Consider the following 21,141-nt stretch of genomic DNA (forward strand, 5'->3'; position numbering starts at 1 on the left):
AAGCACTGAGGGCACAGGTAGTGATTGCATTCTAAATAACAGGGATGCGACTAATCTGTTAGGTGAGGTGCCCTTAATACTCCACCCTAGGGATGAAATGACAGCCGAATTAATCTTCGAGCTGAACTTCACAGCACACCTAGGCAATAAGAAAAATTTGACCACATTGTCTGAAGTGCACCCTATGGCTAAACACACCATAGCATGGTACACAGATGGATCCCTACACAACAAGGCACCGGCCTTGGAGTGGTAGGGCCTCGCATAAAATACCACGAATCCCTCGGCCAATATACCAGCATATTCCAGGTTGAGGTATGTGCCATTGGACATTGTGCAGAGCTCAACATACAGCGTGGATACAAGGAAAAGGACGTATCGATCCTTTCGGACAGTCGAGCAGCAATTATTGCTTTACATAGTAACAAAATCACCTCGAAGCTAGTCCTAGAGATGAAGAGTAAACTAAATATATTGGGCAGCCGAAACAGGCTGGCCCTCAGATGGATTCCGGGACATAAGGATATATCCGGAAATGAACTTGCCGATAAAATGGCAGAACTAGGAGCCGAACAGCCCCTGATAGGACCAGAGCCCTACTGTGGCATAGGGAGGCACACTATAAGAGAATACTTTAGGAAAGAGGAAGGCGCCATGAGGCAAGAACACTGGAGAAATACCCCAGGTCTAAGGCAAGCCAAAACTCAAATAAATAACTATAACAAGAAGAGGTTCAAGGAACTTATTCAACTGGGGAAAAACTCACTTAGGATCGTTACCGGATTACTAACCGGGCACTGTAGACTGAAAAGTCACCTAGGTAAGATGGGAATAACCAGCAGTGGAACTTGCAGATTCTGCGACATAGAGGACGAAACCTCTAGACACATCATTGCAGACTGTTCGGCGTTAGCAAGCATAAGATGTAAAATCTTAGGAACCAGAACTCTTACACCTGAGCTCCTAGTAAGAATCAACCCACTAAAACTCCTCGACTTTATTCGAGGAAGTGGGTTGATATCTGAGCTGTAGGCTCAATAGATCTTATAGGTCGCGGTACACTGGACACCCCGATATTAATAATAATAATAACATACTGCTCAGCACAACTTAGCTATTAGCGTTTTCCTGTGAAATTGGCTAGTTGTTTAAAAAATCGTAGAACAATTTTGTTTTAACAAACTGCCCAGCACAAGAATATTATTGAAGAATTAATAAACAAGTCTTTAATATTTTTTGGAAACTGACAAACAGACTCAGAAAAATTTTAATTTTGAGATATACCAAAAAAAAGTATTTACCTTTAATTTGCATGACTTTTTAGATATGCATGATTCCATTGGCGCATTTAGCATGTAGCTAATGCTACTCCGACATGCGAATGGCATGAACAGTTGAGTTGTCGCAAATTAATGTGTTGAAAAGTTGTTACCAGTACAACTTTCAAAATCTAACATTTTTTTAACATAATTTGCCGTTCATTATCCGTAAATTATTCGTGAAAGAAAAAAATTTGCCGCTCAATTTTTTTAAAATATTTAGTTAGCAGTGCACTAAATTAAACTTTAACTTTTCGAAAAATTTCTTTTGCAGGAACTTGCCGTTAATTATACGTAAATTATTCGTGAAAGAATAAAAATGTATCAAATCTTAGTGTAATAACCTAACTAACAGTCGTATGACTGAGTTACGGGGTCCTAAAAATTATCGTTGCATTGTAGGCGGGTTCTGCTGGAAACCCGAGTCAAGCCTCTTGCGAGATCATTTGGGTGGACAGAGAGTTTTTCATTGTAGGTCGCCTTTTGTTTGTTTATTTCATCTTTTACTGCAAGAATGCCAGTGATTGTTCTTAGGATTTTTGATTGTGCGCGCTGTATGATGTCTATATTGCTGCTGCTCGCGTTCCCCCATTACTGGGAGCCATATGTCCAGATGAGCTTGAGAGTGGAGTTATACAGCAGGACCGTGTAGTCCAGACGCAGGGGCGTTCGAGCGTTTAAGATCCAGTGGAAGCTGCTGGCTTTTAGTTGTAGATGTAGTTTCTTGCATTCGATGTGTCTTTCCAGTAGTCGTCTGTCTAGGTGAACGCCGAGTTACGTTACTTCGTTGACTTGGGAAATCTGCGTACTATTCAATGATAGTGGAGGGCATGTTTTGCCTGTTCAGATTTAACTTATTGTTTGAATTTTTGTTCATTTATTTTAATACGCCTCTCTACTACGATGAGGTGATTGGCTAGTTGTGTTGTTGCTCGGTTTGAGCACCTAGAGCGACTTAGGATTGCAGTGTTGTCAGCGAAGAAAGATGTTGTTAGCTACTCGTTCGTAGGATTATCCGCTGTATATAGGACGAACAGCTTCGATAATGTTGTCGTCAGATGTTTTTGTTTTGCACTTTACTGCGAAGGCTCTGTTGTAGAGATGTAGGCAAATGTGTTTTGATTTTATACATGAGGTCATAGAGCCAGACTCGATCAAAAGCTTGAGATACATCGAGGAATATTGCGCTGCAGTATTTCTGATGCTCGAAAGCTGTGCCAATTTATTCTGTTAACTTGTTCGATTGTTCCATGGCTTTGACGGAAGCCAAGTTGATTGCCGGGATAGCACTGTGTGCTCCGAGATATGGTATTATGCGTGTAAGAAGGCATTTTTCCAACAATTTAGACAGACAAGATAATAAACTTATTGGTCTGTAGGATGACGAAATTGTGTAATTTTTTCCGGGCTTCGGTAAAATTATGATTTTTTGAATTTTCTCGGATACAGCGGAGATGTATTATTCCATTAAAGACTTTACAAATATCATCAATAGCGGAGTTTGTTCAATTATCATTTTTGGGGTTGCGCTTTTGCTTCGCAATAGTTAATTAAAAAACAGCTGTGCTTCGGACATGTGTTTATGCTTTTAATTCTAGTTTTGGAATGTACCGTTAGATTTCCAGCAAAACCCAGTTCAAAAATAAAAAGACTGGACATTTATAGGTCAAATTTTGTACATGGAATCAAAAAATTTGATGATCGTGTTGGTTAACTAGGTTGGACATTCTATGGAGGTTTGCGACGATATGTAAATCGACTTCATTTCCATTAATGTGAATGCGACAGCGATCTACATTAGATGATGAAGGCGTCCATAAATGCCGAGGACAAAGTTTCAATACAGTGTTAAAGCACGCCAGAGGAATGTAGAGCTTCCAAAATTCTCATGAACAACATATGACGGAAACAAAGACACTATGGATAGACGACAGCCGTTATTTTTCAGACAGTTTGCCGATGACAGAAATACGGCTAGAATGCCTGCAGCGAAAAATGCAAATAGATCCCGAGCTTGAGCTGAACCAAACAAAGTCTGTTCGACAAGAGGTATGCAAGAATGCTGTGGAATTTAGGGCTGTCACGTTTATTTCGATATATAAAGCACAGCATGATATTAAGATTACGGAAACACATTTGTGGTCTTATTCAAAAGCCGTTCTGGCCTGGTTATATATCTATCCGAGCAAGTACCAGCAGTTATAGAGCCTGATTAAAAACACCAAATCTCGGACCTTATAATCTCGTCGATCAATTTAAAGAGGCTCATTCAAACACATGCATCTTTCTCTTCCACCAGAAGTCCTCATATTATGCGAATCTGAGTTATCTGTTTTTGCAGATATAGAGAGAACCCAGATTTTGTATAATATTGAAATCGAAATATATAATAAATTAAAAAGAAAAAAAAAACATTAAAAAAACTTTGAGGCAAGTGTTAGGCACGCCCATTTTTCCAAAATAATATTAAGGGTATGTACTAAAAAAAACACCTAACAAAATATTTTGCCTAGTATGAGAGTTATTAATTTATGCCAAAAACCGGACAAATTTCTCATAGTGCATTGTCTCAGTGATTTACAAATTTCTTGTAAGTAATTCTTGTATTCGACTGAGAAATATACCCCGACCAGAAAGCATCGTTACCTAGTATCGGATAATACAACATGAAATTGAAATTATATTTTAACAAAAATAATATAAACGGTTTAAAACAATGAAAGAAATAATTTTTTATTTACTTACATCGGCTACGTGTTTCCAAGGTCATGTCCTCAACAGGCTCAAATTCAGTATCAGTGTCCAGGTCTTCCGAGCTCTAAAATTCAAAACAAATTTAAGTTAAAAAAAAGCTGAGTTTAGTTTTTTTCCGAAAAAGTATTTAAGGAAAAGGTTTAAAATTTTTGTTCAGGTTTAGGAACAAGTTTATTTGAAAAGAAAAAAAAAATGATCCGCTTTTATAATTTACGGAGTACTTCAATTCCAACTTCTTTTATATACATTTGTCTGTCCCAATAAATATTTTTAGTCAGAAGTTTTCAACGCACTCAGAAGTTTGATCAGCATCGCTAGGAGAGTCGACAAGCTATGTCCGTCTGTCTGTCCGTCCGTCTTGTGAATGCGACAGCGATCTACATGAGATGATGAAGGCGTCCATAACTGCCGAGGACAAAGTTTCAATACAGCGTTAAAGCACGCCAGAGGAATGTAGAGCTTCCAAAATTCTCATGAACAACATATGACAGAAACAAAGACACTATGGATAGACGACAGCCGTTATATTCCAGACAGTTTGCCGATGGCAGAAATACGGCTAGAATGCCTGCAGCGAAAAATGCAAATAGATTCCGAGCTTGAGCTGAACCATACAAAGTATACCTCTTGCAAGAATGCCGTGGAACTTAGGGCTGTCACGTTTATTTCGATATATAAAGTCACAGCATGATATTAAGATTACGGAAACACATTTGTGGACTCATTCAAAAGCTGTTCTGGCCTGGTTATAGGACTATCCGACTGTCCGTCCGCATATTGAGAGCATTGAACCAGAACAGAAAAACGTTCTGTTTTTGCTTTTCGGTGCTATTATAATTCAATCATTGTAGCATCTGATTATGACTTTTAGAGTATTATGTTCTAACATTAATAGATTATAAATTCGTTAATCTGTTTTTTAAATTATTTTAATAATCTTTGAGGGATTTCAGAATCATATAGCTACCATGGAAACAACAGAAAAATAAATGAAAGAAATTATTTCTTGGCTGTTTTTTTAATTGATTTGATAATACTTTGACATTTAGTAATGGTTTGTTATTTCACAATGACGGTTTAATTTGTATTTAAATAGAACAACGGTGTCAATCAGCCGCCATAGGAACGATCTCACTTTCTAGGGTCAAACATATTTGAATAAAAATCGAAATTTTGTTGTTTTAAGGGAGTATTCTGGTTTAGAAGGCCTGAATTTGTCCATTTTTTTTAAGTTAGATAGTACAACAAAAAACATTTTTAGTATACATTTTTTTATTGACATTTTCAGAATATAAAAAATCCAAAATTCGCCCTGATACAGGCCGGTGGAGTGGTGTTTTTAAAAAATCTGTGCGTCCTGGTCGACATGATTTCAACCCTTGTAGAGATTGGAAAAAAATCTAACAAATTCTTCATTAATAAAAATCGGGTTAAGTCCTTTAAAAAATAATACATACTAAACGTCCACTTGAAAACAAAAATATTTTTACCCAATTTATTAAACCTGCTCGAATATTTTAAATTTACTTGTAATCCAATTTTTTTTTTAAATCCGAGGCATGCGCGATAGAGAGTTGTAGGAAACATTTATAATCGCTCGGACGACACGTCACTAAATCAGTATCTCCTAAAAAAATTCGATTATTATCATATTTTTAACAGTGTAAGCATTAAAAATATGCAAAAAAAAAAAACAAAAAATCGTAACTTTTCGTTCAGTTTTCAGTTTTGTTTAAGGGGCTATACCATTGAAACCCACAAAAAAATAGTCAATTCTTATATGTATTTTTTTAAGTATACTTAACAGAATATTTTGTAATTATTTGCACATAATAGGGTAATCTTTAACTGTTACAAACATTTTGAGAAATAACGGGATTGTGGGCTGTCTGCCGAGGCTCAACAAAAAAAAGTACTGCCGACATGATTTCGTTCGAATGGGTGGCAGAAATCGAAAAATTAAAAAAGGGTGAGAATGCTACCTACGATCACTAATCCTCCTAATCCTCCAGACTTTCCAAACGCATTAGCCAGAGTTCAAGAAATGGTAATTGTTTTAGCACTCCTCAACGCCGTTTTTACGAAACGGATGAATAGAACCAACGATAATAATCAAAATTATCATGGGCAAAAATCCACCAAAACCCAAACAAACATGTCTATCAAAATAATAGTTATCAAGTTAATAATAGCTATAAACCTTCCTATGGCTATCGAAATGCTAACAGCTATTAAAACAATAATTACTATCAGGACAAGAACGCTCGGTTCAATTCTAACCCAACCAACATTGTTTGAACACAACCAAACAATACTTACCAAAACAGGAGTGAACCAATGGAAGTGCCAGCATCCAATTCCAAAATAGAATTAATAATCCTAGTAACCAAACATTTCACAAAGGTGGACAGTATCATAACAATAATAGCCACATTCAAACCGACACCTACAGCCAGGGAAAAAAAAAACATTTTAACAACCAGAACAGCCAGCTAAACGCGCACAAGTTAAGTCATCGGCTCAGAATATTAACAAAAAATGTTTATAAATAATTTCCAAGAGGACCATTTTTTAGAAGGACATTTTCCGGCAGGACAAAAAAACTAACAAAAAATTTATATTTTAATAGACACAGGGGCTACCGCCTGTTATATAAAAAAGGAATTTACCAAAACGGGATAGAATTACACATTTTTAAAAGTGTCCAAAGTCAATCAATAATCAAAATATACCATTTTATAACAATTTTTCAAACCAAATACATTTTTTATGAAATAGAACCAGATTTGTTAATAGGATAAACTTTACTAAAAAGATAGGAGCAGTCATTGACATATGTAATGATACACTAAAAAATATAATGCGAAAACTGAACAATTACGTTATGAAGAAAAATTATTATTATTAAATTAAACAAAGAAACAAACATTCTTCCTTTATATTAGATAGAAGAAAAATTATAATTATAATTATTATAATTATATTATATTATATTATAATTATTATAATTATATTATATTATATTATAATTATAATTATATTATAACTACGAAAGTTTTACAAATAAAAATACAGCTAGCATAAAGAGTTTACGGTATATAAGCCCCGAACACACCGTCAAATTGGGCAAAAACAGTTTGGGACACACAAGTTTGAACGCACCGTCGATGATACTTCAGACACAGATAAATCAAACAGTTTGGGACACTCAGATCCCGGCATACATAATTTAGAACCCACTGCAGAAGAAACAGTGATAACCAATTACACAGAAATAAATACGATTTTTTCATTTCACCGTTAACGATAAACCAATTTACTCAAGACACTACCCATATTCACAAGCAGTAAATGGATTTGTGAATCAAGGAATAGGTCGCGTGCTTGAAGACGAAAACATTAGACCTAGTAAAATCCCTTATAATTCACCGGTGATTGCAGTATCAAAGAAAGGTAATCTGCATTGACATATGAAAATTAATCCTCAACACAATTTCAGATAAATACCCCATGCAGGATCCAATATATATATATATATATGTTTATATACAGTTTGTTTCCTCCTCCAGTATTTTAAGAAGTACCCACCAAAACCGTTGACTTGATCATTTTTAAAAAAGATACAAAAGAAATGCAACACCGTCCAAAATAGATTACACTTGATATTCAAAATTTAATTGATTCTATCACTTCAGCAACATTCGACGTTTTCAATACAAAAATATTAAATGAAAAACACAAAAAAGAAATCTTTAAACATGAAAATAATCCAACTGTACTATCAGATCTACTATACATTTCGAAATTCAAAATATTAAAAAAAAACTAAGGTTCACCTATTATTGTAACAAAATAGCCGTTAATAACAAATTTTTTTTGTTTATATACATCAAGAAAAACTTCCCAATATAATGAAAAACTAATAGTAGATTTTACGACAGCGTATTTTAACGGAAGGTTTTATAAGATAACCAATTTCAGAAAACAAATATTCTATAACTAATGAATACTAACAAGAGTTATTGTTACATAAATCTGTTAAAAGGACAATACCAAATTGTTCATAAATTAGGAAAAAAGAATTAAAATATTGTATCAAACTGATTTTCTTGGTTATCTGCTCTCTGCGAATATCGTGCGACTAGCTCATAAGATGTATGTGTTCGTCGCACCAAATTTATATAAACGTGACCACCCTATTGATCAGTGAAAACGCACATAAAGGATCTTTTTTTGCCGACTTGACCCTCGGCCTAGGTTTTGTTTTGACAGTGTAGAAATATGCTCCGCCGTGGGTTGCATTACACGTTGAACGGCTCACTGGGTTATGACTGCTGCGGAGTGGTGCCTCCGTCGCCCGCTATGCTCGTGATGCATTCAGCTGCCTTTGGCTCGGCTTAGGGATGTGTCACCGTTCCCAGACTAGGGTGAACAGTCACTGCGCTTTCAAGACGTACGCCTTTCGCAGACGCAGCCTCCGTTCCCTTGCTCTGTCCCGGCCGGTCGCACCGGACGTCGGCTCAGTTTCTACCTGACGGTTCAAGCGTATGCCCGAAGCCGCCAACGCAGTCCCTGGGTCAAATGCCAGGTTCTAGACGAACGCTTACACCCTACCATATCTGCCGCAGACTTTACAATTCAACGTATCTGCTGCTCGTACGGCGCTTGTTGTTCGTTGTCTTCGCTGTCCTCGTTGTCCTTGCTCTTCTGCCTCCGGATATGTCGACAGGCTCCGCTACTTGTTGGCGTCTGACTCTCCCTGTCCTTGTCTGGTGTTCAGAGCGCCAATCTCTCTCGCCGTACCACGGGCGAATTCGCCGCGTAACTGGTAACTGGTACGCCACTGCTTGCCGGCGTTAACTCTCCTTGTTTTCTAACTTGTGGGGAGTTATTCAACTCCTCCCAAAATCGGAAATACAAAAATAATCCCTCGAGCTTATATTGTTATCAATAATTTTATTTTGATAATTTACAGCCGCTGAGTATAAATAACACGCTACTTGAGTACTTTGAAACAGCTATAAACTTGTGAAACCTAAGTTTATTCAACAGAACTCCTACCTGGAATGATCATATTACAAAGTTTGTAGGGAAAACATATGGCATAATAAGGACATTATCCGTAACTAAAAATTGCCTGCCCACCCATATACGTTTACTAATAGCTAAAACCTGCATTGTTCCAGCGCTATTTTATGGAGTAGAAGTTTTTTCAAACTGTGACACTACCAGTAAGAACAAAATTAAAGTTCTATTTAATTGCATAGCCAAGTATATATTCAACCAACCACAGAGGTCACGTATCCGAATTTTCGCTGAAAATATTCAATATCTCGCTAAATGAATGGATAAAGATGCGAATCTACATTTTTCTGCAAAAAAATATTTTCCAAAATTTCATGCAGATAGCTTTAAAACCGAGAGACTAGTTTGCGTAGAAACGGACGGACATGGCTAGATCGACTCGCCTAGTGATGCTGATCAAGAATATATACAATTTATAGGGTCGGAGATGTCTCCTTCACTGCGTTGCAAACTTCTGACTGAAATTATAATACCCTCTGCAAGGGTATAAAAATAGAGATTTTCAGCTGTGTATAAGCTGATCGGAAAACGGTAGTCTTTATGTTGATGACATGCTTGTGGCATGTTCGAACTATAGGAAAATAGGAAGCAGTAAAGTTTTTTTTATAACTAGAAGTAAACAGAGTCGGACTACAAGGGGATATATCAATTCATCCAGAACGGTATATACAAAATTTCTAAGCAGAATGGAATATGGAAAAATGCAAGCCAGCACCCACACCGTTTGCGGTGGAACCGATTTTGGAGAAATGCACAGGCAGAAAATTGCATACAGCAAGTAGACAATACCAAATATATGTCGATATCTCGCGCACTCCTACTTTTGCATTTATAAGCGTTTCTTTTACTTTTGTGTTTATAATTTTTGTGTTTTTATTTGATACCAGTGTCAAATTGACTGTAAAGTTTGGGAAAGTTTCATGCAGATAGCTTTAAAACTGAGAGACTAGTTTGCGTAGAAACGGACGGATAGACGGACTTGGCTAGATCGACTCTGCTAGTGATGCTGATCAATAATATATATATACTTTAGGGTCGGAAACGTCTACTTCACTGCGTTGCAAGCTTCTGACTGACATTATAATACCCTCTGCAAGGGTATAAAAATTCTTATTTTAATTAAAGTGTTATATTATTATTAATATAAGCTAGGCTATTATAGACATAATTATTTTGTGATGAGAGGGCAGCACTGTGATCTTCAGTTTTTTAAATCCAACAACTCCTGGTTATGGTGTTGACGTACTTTAACAAAAAATAATACCCTTTTCAAGGGCATAAAAAAATATTTAATTATTATGTCTGTGCCAAGAAAGGCTGCCAGCTTCCATCTACATCAAAACATAAATTCTTCTGCTGGTTCTGCGATACAATCATGCATGCAAAATGCGCAGGATTTCTTAGCAGAGTTAGGATTACATTGACCTGCGGTCGGGGCTCAAGTGGGCTTGTAAGTCCTGCAGGGAAATGGAACTTGAGATGATTGGCTTTATGAGGCAAACTCGTTACGGTTTTAAGAATCTTTTGGGAGTAATAAAACAACTTATTGAAGGATAAAGTGAACAGTTTAGTAGCAAAAAACTGCTAAGTGAGTCACCTAGGCGTAAGAAAACCCGAGCCCATTATAACTGGCGCTTCTTTACATTCAGTTTCAGAAAAGGAATCTGCCCCAATTCCAATTTTAAATACTTGTAATGAGTCTTTACCGGCACCTAGCTCATCATCCCCTGTAACTGGTGAAGTTGAGGGGCAGTCCGGTGGATAAAAAGCCTCACAACCAGCTGTTCCTAATGGTACTGCGTGCTCTGAAGTACTCTCTTCATCAGAAAGTCGGGGTAAAAATGTTTAAAGTGTTCAAGATTTTAGTGGTGTTAAGAAGAACCTTTCAGTTGTTCCTTATAGGAAACAATTATTTGTTTATCGATTTACCCCCGAAACCCTATCTGATGATGTTATGGAGTTTATTCAAGAAAAATACCCATCTCCAAACACTACAGTTGAACAATTTAAATTTTCATACGCTCGCAAGAAATCCACTTTTAACGCTCTAAATAATAAAAAATGTTGGCCTGATGATGAACTAATAATAAAAGAATTTGTTCCCAAAAAAAAAAAAAAAATTAATAAAAAATAATCGGACTTCGATTTTAGAGTATGTTCCAAAAAACTGAACACTTCATATTTCTAGCCTATCAAAATGTAATAGGAATTAATATGAAGATACCTAGGCTGTTCGCTGACTGCTCTGGCTTTAATAAACAAATTTTAGTCTTCACAGAAACTTGGCTGAAACCGGAGATTTCCAACTCGCGTTTCTCGTAGGGAAGGTGGGTTGCTTATTGCTGTTAACTCGAATATTACATCGGAGATAATTCAGGCTGATTACCCCAATGAAATATAATTTGTAAGTGTAAAAGTTTCCTTACATGCCTTATCTACTTTTGTAACCTGTTCCTATATCCCCCTGGATCTGACATATTAATTTCTGAACATCATTTGTCTGCTATTAATCTCTATCTCTAATTTCTTACAGGGATCATTTGATTGTTTTGGGAGATTATAATCTCCCGGATATATCTACATATCCTACTGACTCACTTGTTTGTTTGACTTTGTTGATGTACTTTTAGACCTATTATTACAACAAATTAGCTTTATCCGTCACTCCTTAAATATGCATTTACATCTTGTATTTGTTTTGGCTCCGTCTAAGGTCGTTGTATCTATAATGTCTAGTTGTCCCAGAGGACCGACACCAACCCTCAATGGAATTGACAATTTCTCTGCCCTATCTTGATATATACCACTTTTGTAAATGCATAGATATGAAAACTGCCACTGAATCTGTGGCGTTTTCCTGACAGTCAGACTCCAAGACATAACAGACCTCCCTCGTGGTTTTCACGAGAGCTTTAAAGGCTTGAAACCTTAAAAACAAATACTTGAAAAAAGTTCCAAACGGACGAGCAAGCCATCTGATTTTTCGAAATATGTGGTTGCTCGATCGGATTTGAATATTCTTTACAGACAATGCTATGTATTTGAACCGGTTTTAAACCGGAGACCACTACACCACCACCACCACCACTACACCAGGGCCGGTCGGGCTTCCTGTGTGCTTGCTTAAGTTTTGTGCCTCAACTATTTGTAAAGCGATTCTTAATCTGTTTCAATTGTCTACCTCAACATCAGTTTATCCAACTATCTGGAAAGATTCTTTTATTATTTCACTCCATAAAAAGAGAGGAAAGTCTGAATATATTTAAAAACGCAGTTTCCATTATAATTAACGTAAAATCTGGAGTGCCGCATGGTAGTCGTTTGGGCCCATTGCTATTTACTTTATTCATCAATGATCTTCCTTTTGTCATAACACACTCTCGAGTATTAATGTATGCTGATGATGTTAAACTTTGTTTGTCCTATAATAATTTGTAATCATATTTCGGTTTACAGTCTGATATTGATTGTTTTTAGAGATGGTGCCAATCTAACCTCTTAAATCTGAATTTCCTTAAATGTTTGGAACTATTTTTATGCAAAATCTTGTCAAAGGTGATTTTGACGTTATAGAATTGGTAAGCCGCTTAACTTTTAATGTGCCCTTTAGACCAAACCCCAACTACCATCCTCCTAACTTGCCAAAATGTAATTATTATAACAATATATTTAATCAAACTTGCATTTCAACCTATATCCCTGCCTTAAAAACTACTTAGTTTTAGTTTTTTTTATAAATGTTATGTTATTTGCGTTTAAAAACGTGATCCTAAAATTTTTAACCATTGCTGTTTGAAATATAAAAAATTTAAATGTTTGTTTCACTTCTTTTTTTATATTTTGATTATTTCCATGGTAGCTACGATATATGATAAATTCGACCGATCTTTACGAAATTGAAATCCAATCCGGCTCGTCCCTGCAACAGAAAGACAACTTTTGGGAAAGTTTCATGCAGATAACTTTAAAACTGACATATGGTATTAAAAGAGATTACGTCATTTTAGACCTTACGTAAGCTAAGTCAAAAAGTTCAAAAAGGAGAACAAGTATTTTCTTGAACGCAGTTAAACATCGAATTTCCAGTGCTGATCGAAATTGTAGAAATAATTAGTTAGACACTTGGAATAGGAACTTCCAGAGACTTTTATTCAATCTTAACAAATATTCTACTTACTCGATTCATTAAAACGGCTCTTCGAATTTCCCGCACTCCGTCGTACACCAAACGAGAAGCATCAATGAAGTCATTTTCGTCGACATCTTTGTTAGAATTATTCAGTAGGGCTCCAACAGCTGCTCCAACGCGTTGATCAAATTTCATCATTACTTAAAACAAATGAATCAGTAAGAAATCACATATTTTAGGTTAGCAACTTAATTTTAAACAAGTTGAAAAAATTTAATAATTTAAAATTAAAATTTAGATAACTTATTTTCAAAGTAATTATCTATAATATCGTAATATCTCGATGTAGCTATTTTGAGGTTCCTACGAAACTGTCTGTCTGATCGCGACGGGTCCACCGAGACTCTGGGTGTTTTGCGAACCTCCCTATCAGGCCGCCAAGGTGTTTCGCCTAGCAGGTTTATTTAGGTTCTGCCTTATCGCCCAGCCATCTAAAGCTCGACCTAAACACGACCTAGCACCGTTGGATCTAAGCGCTGTAGCCTTAGACTTGTAGAATTGGAGTCGTTTGGCATTCCGATTTTGTGATATTCATCCTGATCCTCTGATTCTCTCACTGTTACTCCGGTTGAGCTACGCTTGCTCCGGAAGTACAAAAAATACATCGTTGATAAACCCTGTTGGCGTTCAAAAACATCCTCAAACTGCCGCCTTTGCTGCTCCTTTAAACGGTGTCTACCTACTTAGGGAAGAATAGCTTTGCAATTTGCCTGATGACTATGATCATACAATGACTAATGATCCAATCACCACGCCCGAGCTTGGCCATAGTTTGTCTGAGCCTGTCCAAGTTAACTTGCGTCCGATATCGCCAAGCAATGTCTTTTTCGACTTCGGGGGTTCTCTGATTTTCGGAAACTAATTGCTCTACGTTCATCTGCGACCACTGGCTTTCGCCTCAAGCCAACTGGTCGAACTTTCTGTAGAAAAACTGTGCTCGACGGAAGTTAATAAAGTGTGGTCCAGAAGCTGTTTAAGAATATTAAAATCCCTGCCAGCTCCTTTCAATTTAAGAACGAGCGTGTCTTTTGAGTCGTCATCAAAGGTCTCCATGCAAAAACTAAGATAGGCGAAATAAAGATAGGCGAGGCTTAAAGCCGTGGAGCACAATCCTCGTAATGTATAAAACCCCCTGGTAAAAATGGTGAGGCAAACCAGGATACGTTATTTGTTGAATAAAAACCAGCTAAAAACAACAACAGGTTTATGATAGTCGCAAAATAGATTACCATGTGGTGCACAATGACCAAGGCCAAGGAGAGAAAATGAAAAAAATCGGCGATCAACGAAGCTGTGACCCGAGAGTGCATTATTCACATGGCGAAGCGTGTCCACAATATCGGTTTCAAGGAGATCTGGAGGATTGGAATGCCCTCTAGTTTCTGGAGAAGCAGGCGTTTGTGCCCTCTGGGAAACCCTCTGATGGCGATTGTTTCTTACTCAAGTATGCAGAAATATACCTATTTCTCTACCATCTTTGTCTACTTCGACGCTAGAAACTGCTGCTTTGGTGAGAAAAGGAATGATCACTTTAACGTTACGATGGCACTTCCGAGATTGCTTAACTTCACCTGACTTTGCAACAAGCCAAGAAGTCTAAGCAACGATCTCTAGACTAGGACTCTCTTTTGGCCTTTCTATTGATGTGCGTCCAGTAGACGAGGACGAGGTTCGTGATCATATTAGGCAAATTGTTTCCACTAAATTTCCTGGCATAGACGCGATTGACGGAAAGGTAGCAAAGGCTCTTCCTAGCAGTCATTACGCAGCTCTGTTATCTCTTTAATGCCTGCCTTAACCTTGGAACGTGTTCTAGTCACATTCGGACCATAAAAAAGAAAATAAAAACTGTGCTTTAAATGGTAAAAGAAAATTACAAATAGCCTAATTGTACCCATGAAGGTAAATTGAAGTTTTTTTTTAAATGAGAAACACAACTTGTCTAACATTAGACAAATGGTGTATATGAATTATTATGTCACATCTAGAAGCTATATAAGAACCGTTTTAGGAAAATTTGTGAAAAAACACAAACAAAAAAACAAAATGATTGACAACAACATTGTTTTACCGCCATAAATTGAGAAAGCAGTTAGTGTTATAACACTGTATATATTTACAACAATCAGACCTTATAAAGGGAATAGCAAAAGTTCTATCCCAAGCCCCAAGTAATTTTACAATAGGGTTAGCTCTTGGTAAAGATCGAAGAGCAGGCCAAGTATAGAAACCATTTTATGGAGCTACGAAACTTAACTTAATTTCTTTGGAAACAAGAAAGAAAGCAAACTTCGGCAAGCCGAAGTTCATATACCCTTGCAGCTATTGCATGAATTAAATACTTTTGAAAACATTTAAATTATGATTTACTTCAGTATATACTGAAAAACAGTGAAGCTATGATGATTTGCAGCTCAATTATTAGATAGTTATTTTATATATTTTTATTAGTTCTATGGGAGCTATATGATATAGACGTCCGATTTTGATAAAATTTAAACCATAATTCTGAAATAATTAAACATTGCCATATGTCGAAGAACTAAACAAAAAATTAAAAAACAGAAAAGTTATAATTTTTTTTCATTTATTTCTCCGATTGTTCCTATGGGAGCTATATGATATAGTCGTCCGACTTTGATGAAATTTAAACCGTAAATCGAAAATATTTAACCATTACTAAATGTCGAAGAACTAAACAAAACATTAAAAAACAGAAAAGTTATAATTTTTTTTCATTTATTTTTCCGATTGTTCCTATGGGAGCTATATGCTATAGTCGTCCGATTTTGATGAAATTTAAACCGTAAATCGGAAATATTTAACCATTACTAAATGTCGAAGAACTAAACAAAAAATTAAAAAACAGCAAAGTTATAATTTTTTTCCTTTATTTTTCCGATTGTTCCTATGGGAGCTATATGCTATAGTCGTCCGATCCGGCTCGTTCCGACTTATATACTACCTGCAATAGAAAGACAACTTTTGGGAAAGTTTCATGCAGATAGCTTTAAAACTGAGAGACTAGTTTGCATATAAACGGACGGACAGACGGACAGACGGACAGACGGACAGACGGACGGACAGACGGACATGGCTAGATCGACTCGCCTAGTGATGCTGATCAAGAATATATATACTTTATAGGGTGGGAGATGTCTCCTTCACTGCGTTGCAAACTTCTGACTGAAATTATAATACCCTCTGCAAGGGTATAAAAATATTACGAAACATTTTCAAGTTCAATGAGTTTTATAAAAAAAAAAAAACCTGCAAATGGCAGCATAAAGATATGGGTCAGCTGCTCCTGGTGTGCCGTAGCTTTGATTTTTGAGACAATTAAACAAAGTATACCAAAAACGTTTACATGCAACCACCTCTGAACTAATAGTTCGATTAGAAACATTATTGTACGAGTTAATAGATATTGAGAAAATAAACATATGCTAATTGGCATATGCTTATTGGCATCTTTCATGTCTTAGGGTGACATGACCGATTCTCGCGGTTTGTGGACGTGCTCACATTTTTAAATAAAACGGCATTGGGTAGTCATAACTAGAATCTGCATTTAAAATTCTAAATCTCTAGCTTTTACAGCTTAAGAAATTTCGACGTTCTTACGGACAGACTGACGGACGGGCAGATGCAATTATATCCTAATCAAGAATATTTAAGGGTGTCAAAAAAGTCCTGTGGTAATTTTATGAACTTTCAATTCAATATGCGCATTTTGTTTGTTAACTAGTTCCAAACGAGATGCCAACTTCATAATGCCCCCTTATAGAAGCTCGCTTTGCTATTGGCAAAAAAACTCGAAAAGCCAATATTCTTCTGTGACCAATTTCAGACTCTTCGCATTGCACACTGGGCTCGAGTTTTGGCCAAAATTCGTTTTTTTTTTGTTGAGAAAAATAAAAAAAAAGTTCCAGGCCTTTTTTAATATAAATTAAGCTAATTTATACCAAAATATCAAAGTATTCCATTTTTGGTTTTTTTGCCATATTTTTAAAAATACAGTTTTGCAAAATCGAAAGTACAATGAAACCTAGTGAAAAGAAATAATCGGAATTCTTTTGAATTATAATTGATTAAAATGTCAAGTCAAATATATAATTTAGCTGAATTTTTACATATATAAAAATTACCGACAAAAACTTTAAAATATCATGCATTTTTCGCAATGGGAACTTGATTAATAGTTACTTTCGGGTACACTCCAAAAATGAAGTGATTTCTTTAAAAATAAATTCTTTGCTTTAGTTTTCCAAAACCGTGGTTTTAAGTATGAACTAAATTTGAAGGAGAGGGTTTTGAATGTACAGCTAACAGAAGCCCAAAAATATGCTACATTCCTATATCTCCACATATACAAAACATGTAATGTTGCATACACTGAAGGGCCGTTTGATGCCATCTAAATATTTAAAATATAAGTAACATAAATATTTATATAATAAGAAACAAACAAAAAATATACATTTTTGTTAGGTAGAATATTTTACTAATATTGGCAGCTCGGGCACCAAAATATGGCATTTTTAAATGGTAATAAATTTTAAACCTTTTAATGTTTCTTAATTTTTTTTTTAATTTTACTTTAATGTATATTAAAACAAGAAAGAAAGCAAACTTCGGCAAGCCGAAGTTCATATACCCTTGCAGCTATTGCAAGAATTAAACATTTTTGAAAACATTAAAATTATAATTAAAATTATAATTTAAAAACATTGAAGCTGTGATGATTTGCAGCTCAATTATTTGATAGTTATTTTATATATTTTTATTGTTCCTATGGGAGCTATATGATATAGTCGTCCGACTTTGATGAAACTTAAACCGTAAATCGAAAATATTTAACCATTACTAAATGTCGAAGAACTAAACAAAAAATTAAAAAACAGAAAAGTTATAATTTTTTTTCATTTATTTTTCCGATTGTTCCTATGGGAGCTATATGCTATTGTCGTCCGATTTTGATGAAATTTTTACCATAATTCTGAAATATTTAACCATTGCTTTATGTCGAAGAACAAAACAAAAAATTAAAAAACAGCAAAGTTATAATTTTTTTTCAATTATTTTTCCCGATTGTTCCTATGGGAGCTATATGCTATAGTCGTCCGATTTTGATGAAATTTAAACCATAATTCTGAAATATTTAACCATTGCCATATGTCGAAGAACTAAAAAAAAAATTTAAAAACAGCAAAGTTATAATTTTTTTTCATTTATTTTTCCGATTGTTCCTATGGGAGCTATATGCTATAGTCGTCCGATCCGGCTCGTTCCGACTTATATACTACCTGCAATAGAAAGACAACTTTTGGGAAAGTTTCATGCAGATAGCTTTAAAACTGAGAGACTAGTTTGCATATAAACGGACGGACAGACGGACGGACAGACGGACATGGCTAGATCGACTCTACTAGTGATGCTGATCAAGAATATATATACTTTATAGGGTCGGAGATGTCTCCTTCACTGCGTTGCAAACTTCTGACTGAAATTATAATACCCTCTGCAAGGGTATAATGAATTGAACCCGTTTCCTTTTTTTTCTAGAAATAAAATATGCAAAAAATATAAATATTTTCCGACTTTAGATTAGACTAACTATATCTTTTCGAAACGGGTCGCTTATTCTTGCGACACTTAGCGAAAATACAGCAAGACTTTTATGACACCCTTATATATATGTAGGAGATAGGGGGTCTGGTTCGTCTGCCATTATGGAATTATATTTTCTTCAGCGCAGCGAGTCGCAATTATTTCTCTGCACGAGCGTCTGTTCCGTTTCGCAGGCTTTCTTGAACTGCCTTTCTCTCGCTCATTATTCTCTACCTCTCATTGCGCCACGCTCAGTTGGGATTTAACTCTCCTTCCCCACCGCGCTCTCATTCAAAAGCTTCTCTATTCCTTATTTTTTTTAACTTCGTTTATTCAATACACTCCGAGACTTACAAATAATATTTCTTCATTGCATTTCTAATTAATCTCCGACATATACTTTATTGTGTTGGAAACGCTTCCAAGAACAAAAGAGAACGAAGCACCATAGATAAGCGTTACTCAACCAACTTTAAAATAAATGTGCCTCAGGATCAAGGTCTCTCTTCATCATTGATCTTAACGGCACTATCTAATGAGCATGTTAGCCTTTGGTATGTTATAAAACGGTCTGTGAATTTTTGAACTAATTGCAAATTGAACCGAAATCTCTATGTTATTTTTTGTTACGGTCTGTGATTTTTTATACTAATTGCACTTTGAAATTGTCATGTCTGAGAAATAGTTGCTGTAATGGATGAGTCGAATAATGTAGTAATAAGCCCACTAGATGTATCTTAACTTATCTGAGTGGCAGGTCTCAAAGGGTCCTCTTTAAAAATTAAACTCTTAATCTTCTCCGTGTTACCTCCGGCGGCTGCTACTTTCAACTATTTTTATTAATCCCCTTCCCTTAGTTATAAGTCCTTCTTGCGTACTTATGTACGCTGATGTTGTTAAATTATGTATGCATTATAAGGATACTTAATGCCACAAAAGTTTACAATCCGATCTTAATCTCTTTCAAATCTTTTAAACGAATGTATGAAACTATAATAAAAACAGAACAAAACAATAAAAAAAAATGTTTGCTGTCATTTTTGAATTTTGGGAACGTATAACGTTTCGCTTAACACGAGGATTTTTACCCCCGTGTTAAGTGAGAGCAAAGTGTATATTACTTTTTTTCGTGTCAATCCAAAAAACCGTGACTTATACTGACTGCTCTTTGAATATAATTGCTCTTGTAAACCATCTTGGCGTCCTTCTCGACCCAAAACTACAGTTTTCCGATCATATTTCGTTCAGTATTAATATAGAATGGGGTGTACTTGGTTTTATTAAAAGGTGGACAGATTGATAGCCCCGATTTGCTGTGTCGTCTTAACTTCACTTTGCCAAGTAGAATTTACTAAAAATTATATTTCCCTTATATATAATCAGTGTAGATCTATTTATGACTTGTATGAGCCCTTAAAAGAGACTTTTTCCTATAAAATCTAATTCTGACTCTCTGAATTTACATCCTACTTTTTCTTCGAACTTGTATCCCTATTTTCTTATCAAGCGTCAATCCTTTCGCGAATCGTGTCCTACGACACACAGATGCGCCCCTCGGTCGGTTGGCCGGGGTGTGGATCGTAAGACTCCGCGCCTGTTGACCTGTTTGTTCCCACTGTGTCATCCTATGCAAATTCTTGGAAACCCCCCGGGCTTACACGCCTACCTAAAAATCATCAAGAATAGGCGATTTAAAAAACACACACTTGCGCTTCTTAGTTGCCAAGTCGAATTTTGTTCAGCATAATTCTGAATTTTATCAGATTAATTTAATTGTAACAATTAATTTAAAGAAAATCATAAACAATTCTACTCGTTTGTAAATGCTAAACGTAAGTCCTCATCTTTTCCACCATCTCTCCATTATATTAATTCTGTTGCTAGTAATGACGCCAATTTTTTTAAACTACCTTTTCTTCAAACCCCAATACCAATTTAACCCCTAACCTTTACTCTCTGCCGCACTCGGAAAATATTTTTATTAAAATCATTAATGAAGATATAGTATTTGATAACCTAAAGTTAATAATATATTCATATTCAGCTGGTCCTAATCAAATTCCTAGTTGCGTTCTAAAAAACTGCGCAAAAGCTTTGTCAAAACCACTGGCCAATATATTTAACCTATCATTGAAAAAAAATAACTGACCTTCAATGTGGAAGAAATTCTTATTTTGCCAGTGC

At 35.7% G+C, this 21,141-nt stretch overlaps 1 protein-coding gene across 1 annotated transcript in view; it reads right to left on the reverse strand.

Moving 5' to 3' along the window:
* Positions 1-21,141, reverse strand: part of LOC108146894 (catenin alpha) — a 121,198-nt gene that overhangs the window by 50,303 nt on the left and 49,754 nt on the right. The window contains exons 6-7 of the mRNA XM_041708559.1: positions 13,336-13,487; positions 4,065-4,137 (exon numbers count right to left, since the gene is read on the reverse strand). Of these exons, the coding sequence (XP_041564493.1) occupies positions 4,065-4,137; positions 13,336-13,487 (225 nt within the window). The remainder of the gene's footprint in view (positions 1-4,064; positions 4,138-13,335; positions 13,488-21,141) is intronic.

The sequence above is a fragment of the Drosophila elegans genome, unplaced genomic scaffold (assembly GCF_018152505.1).
Source record: "Drosophila elegans isolate 14027-0461.03 unplaced genomic scaffold, ASM1815250v1 contig_271, whole genome shotgun sequence".
NCBI classification, from domain to species: domain Eukaryota; kingdom Metazoa; phylum Arthropoda; class Insecta; order Diptera; family Drosophilidae; genus Drosophila; species Drosophila elegans.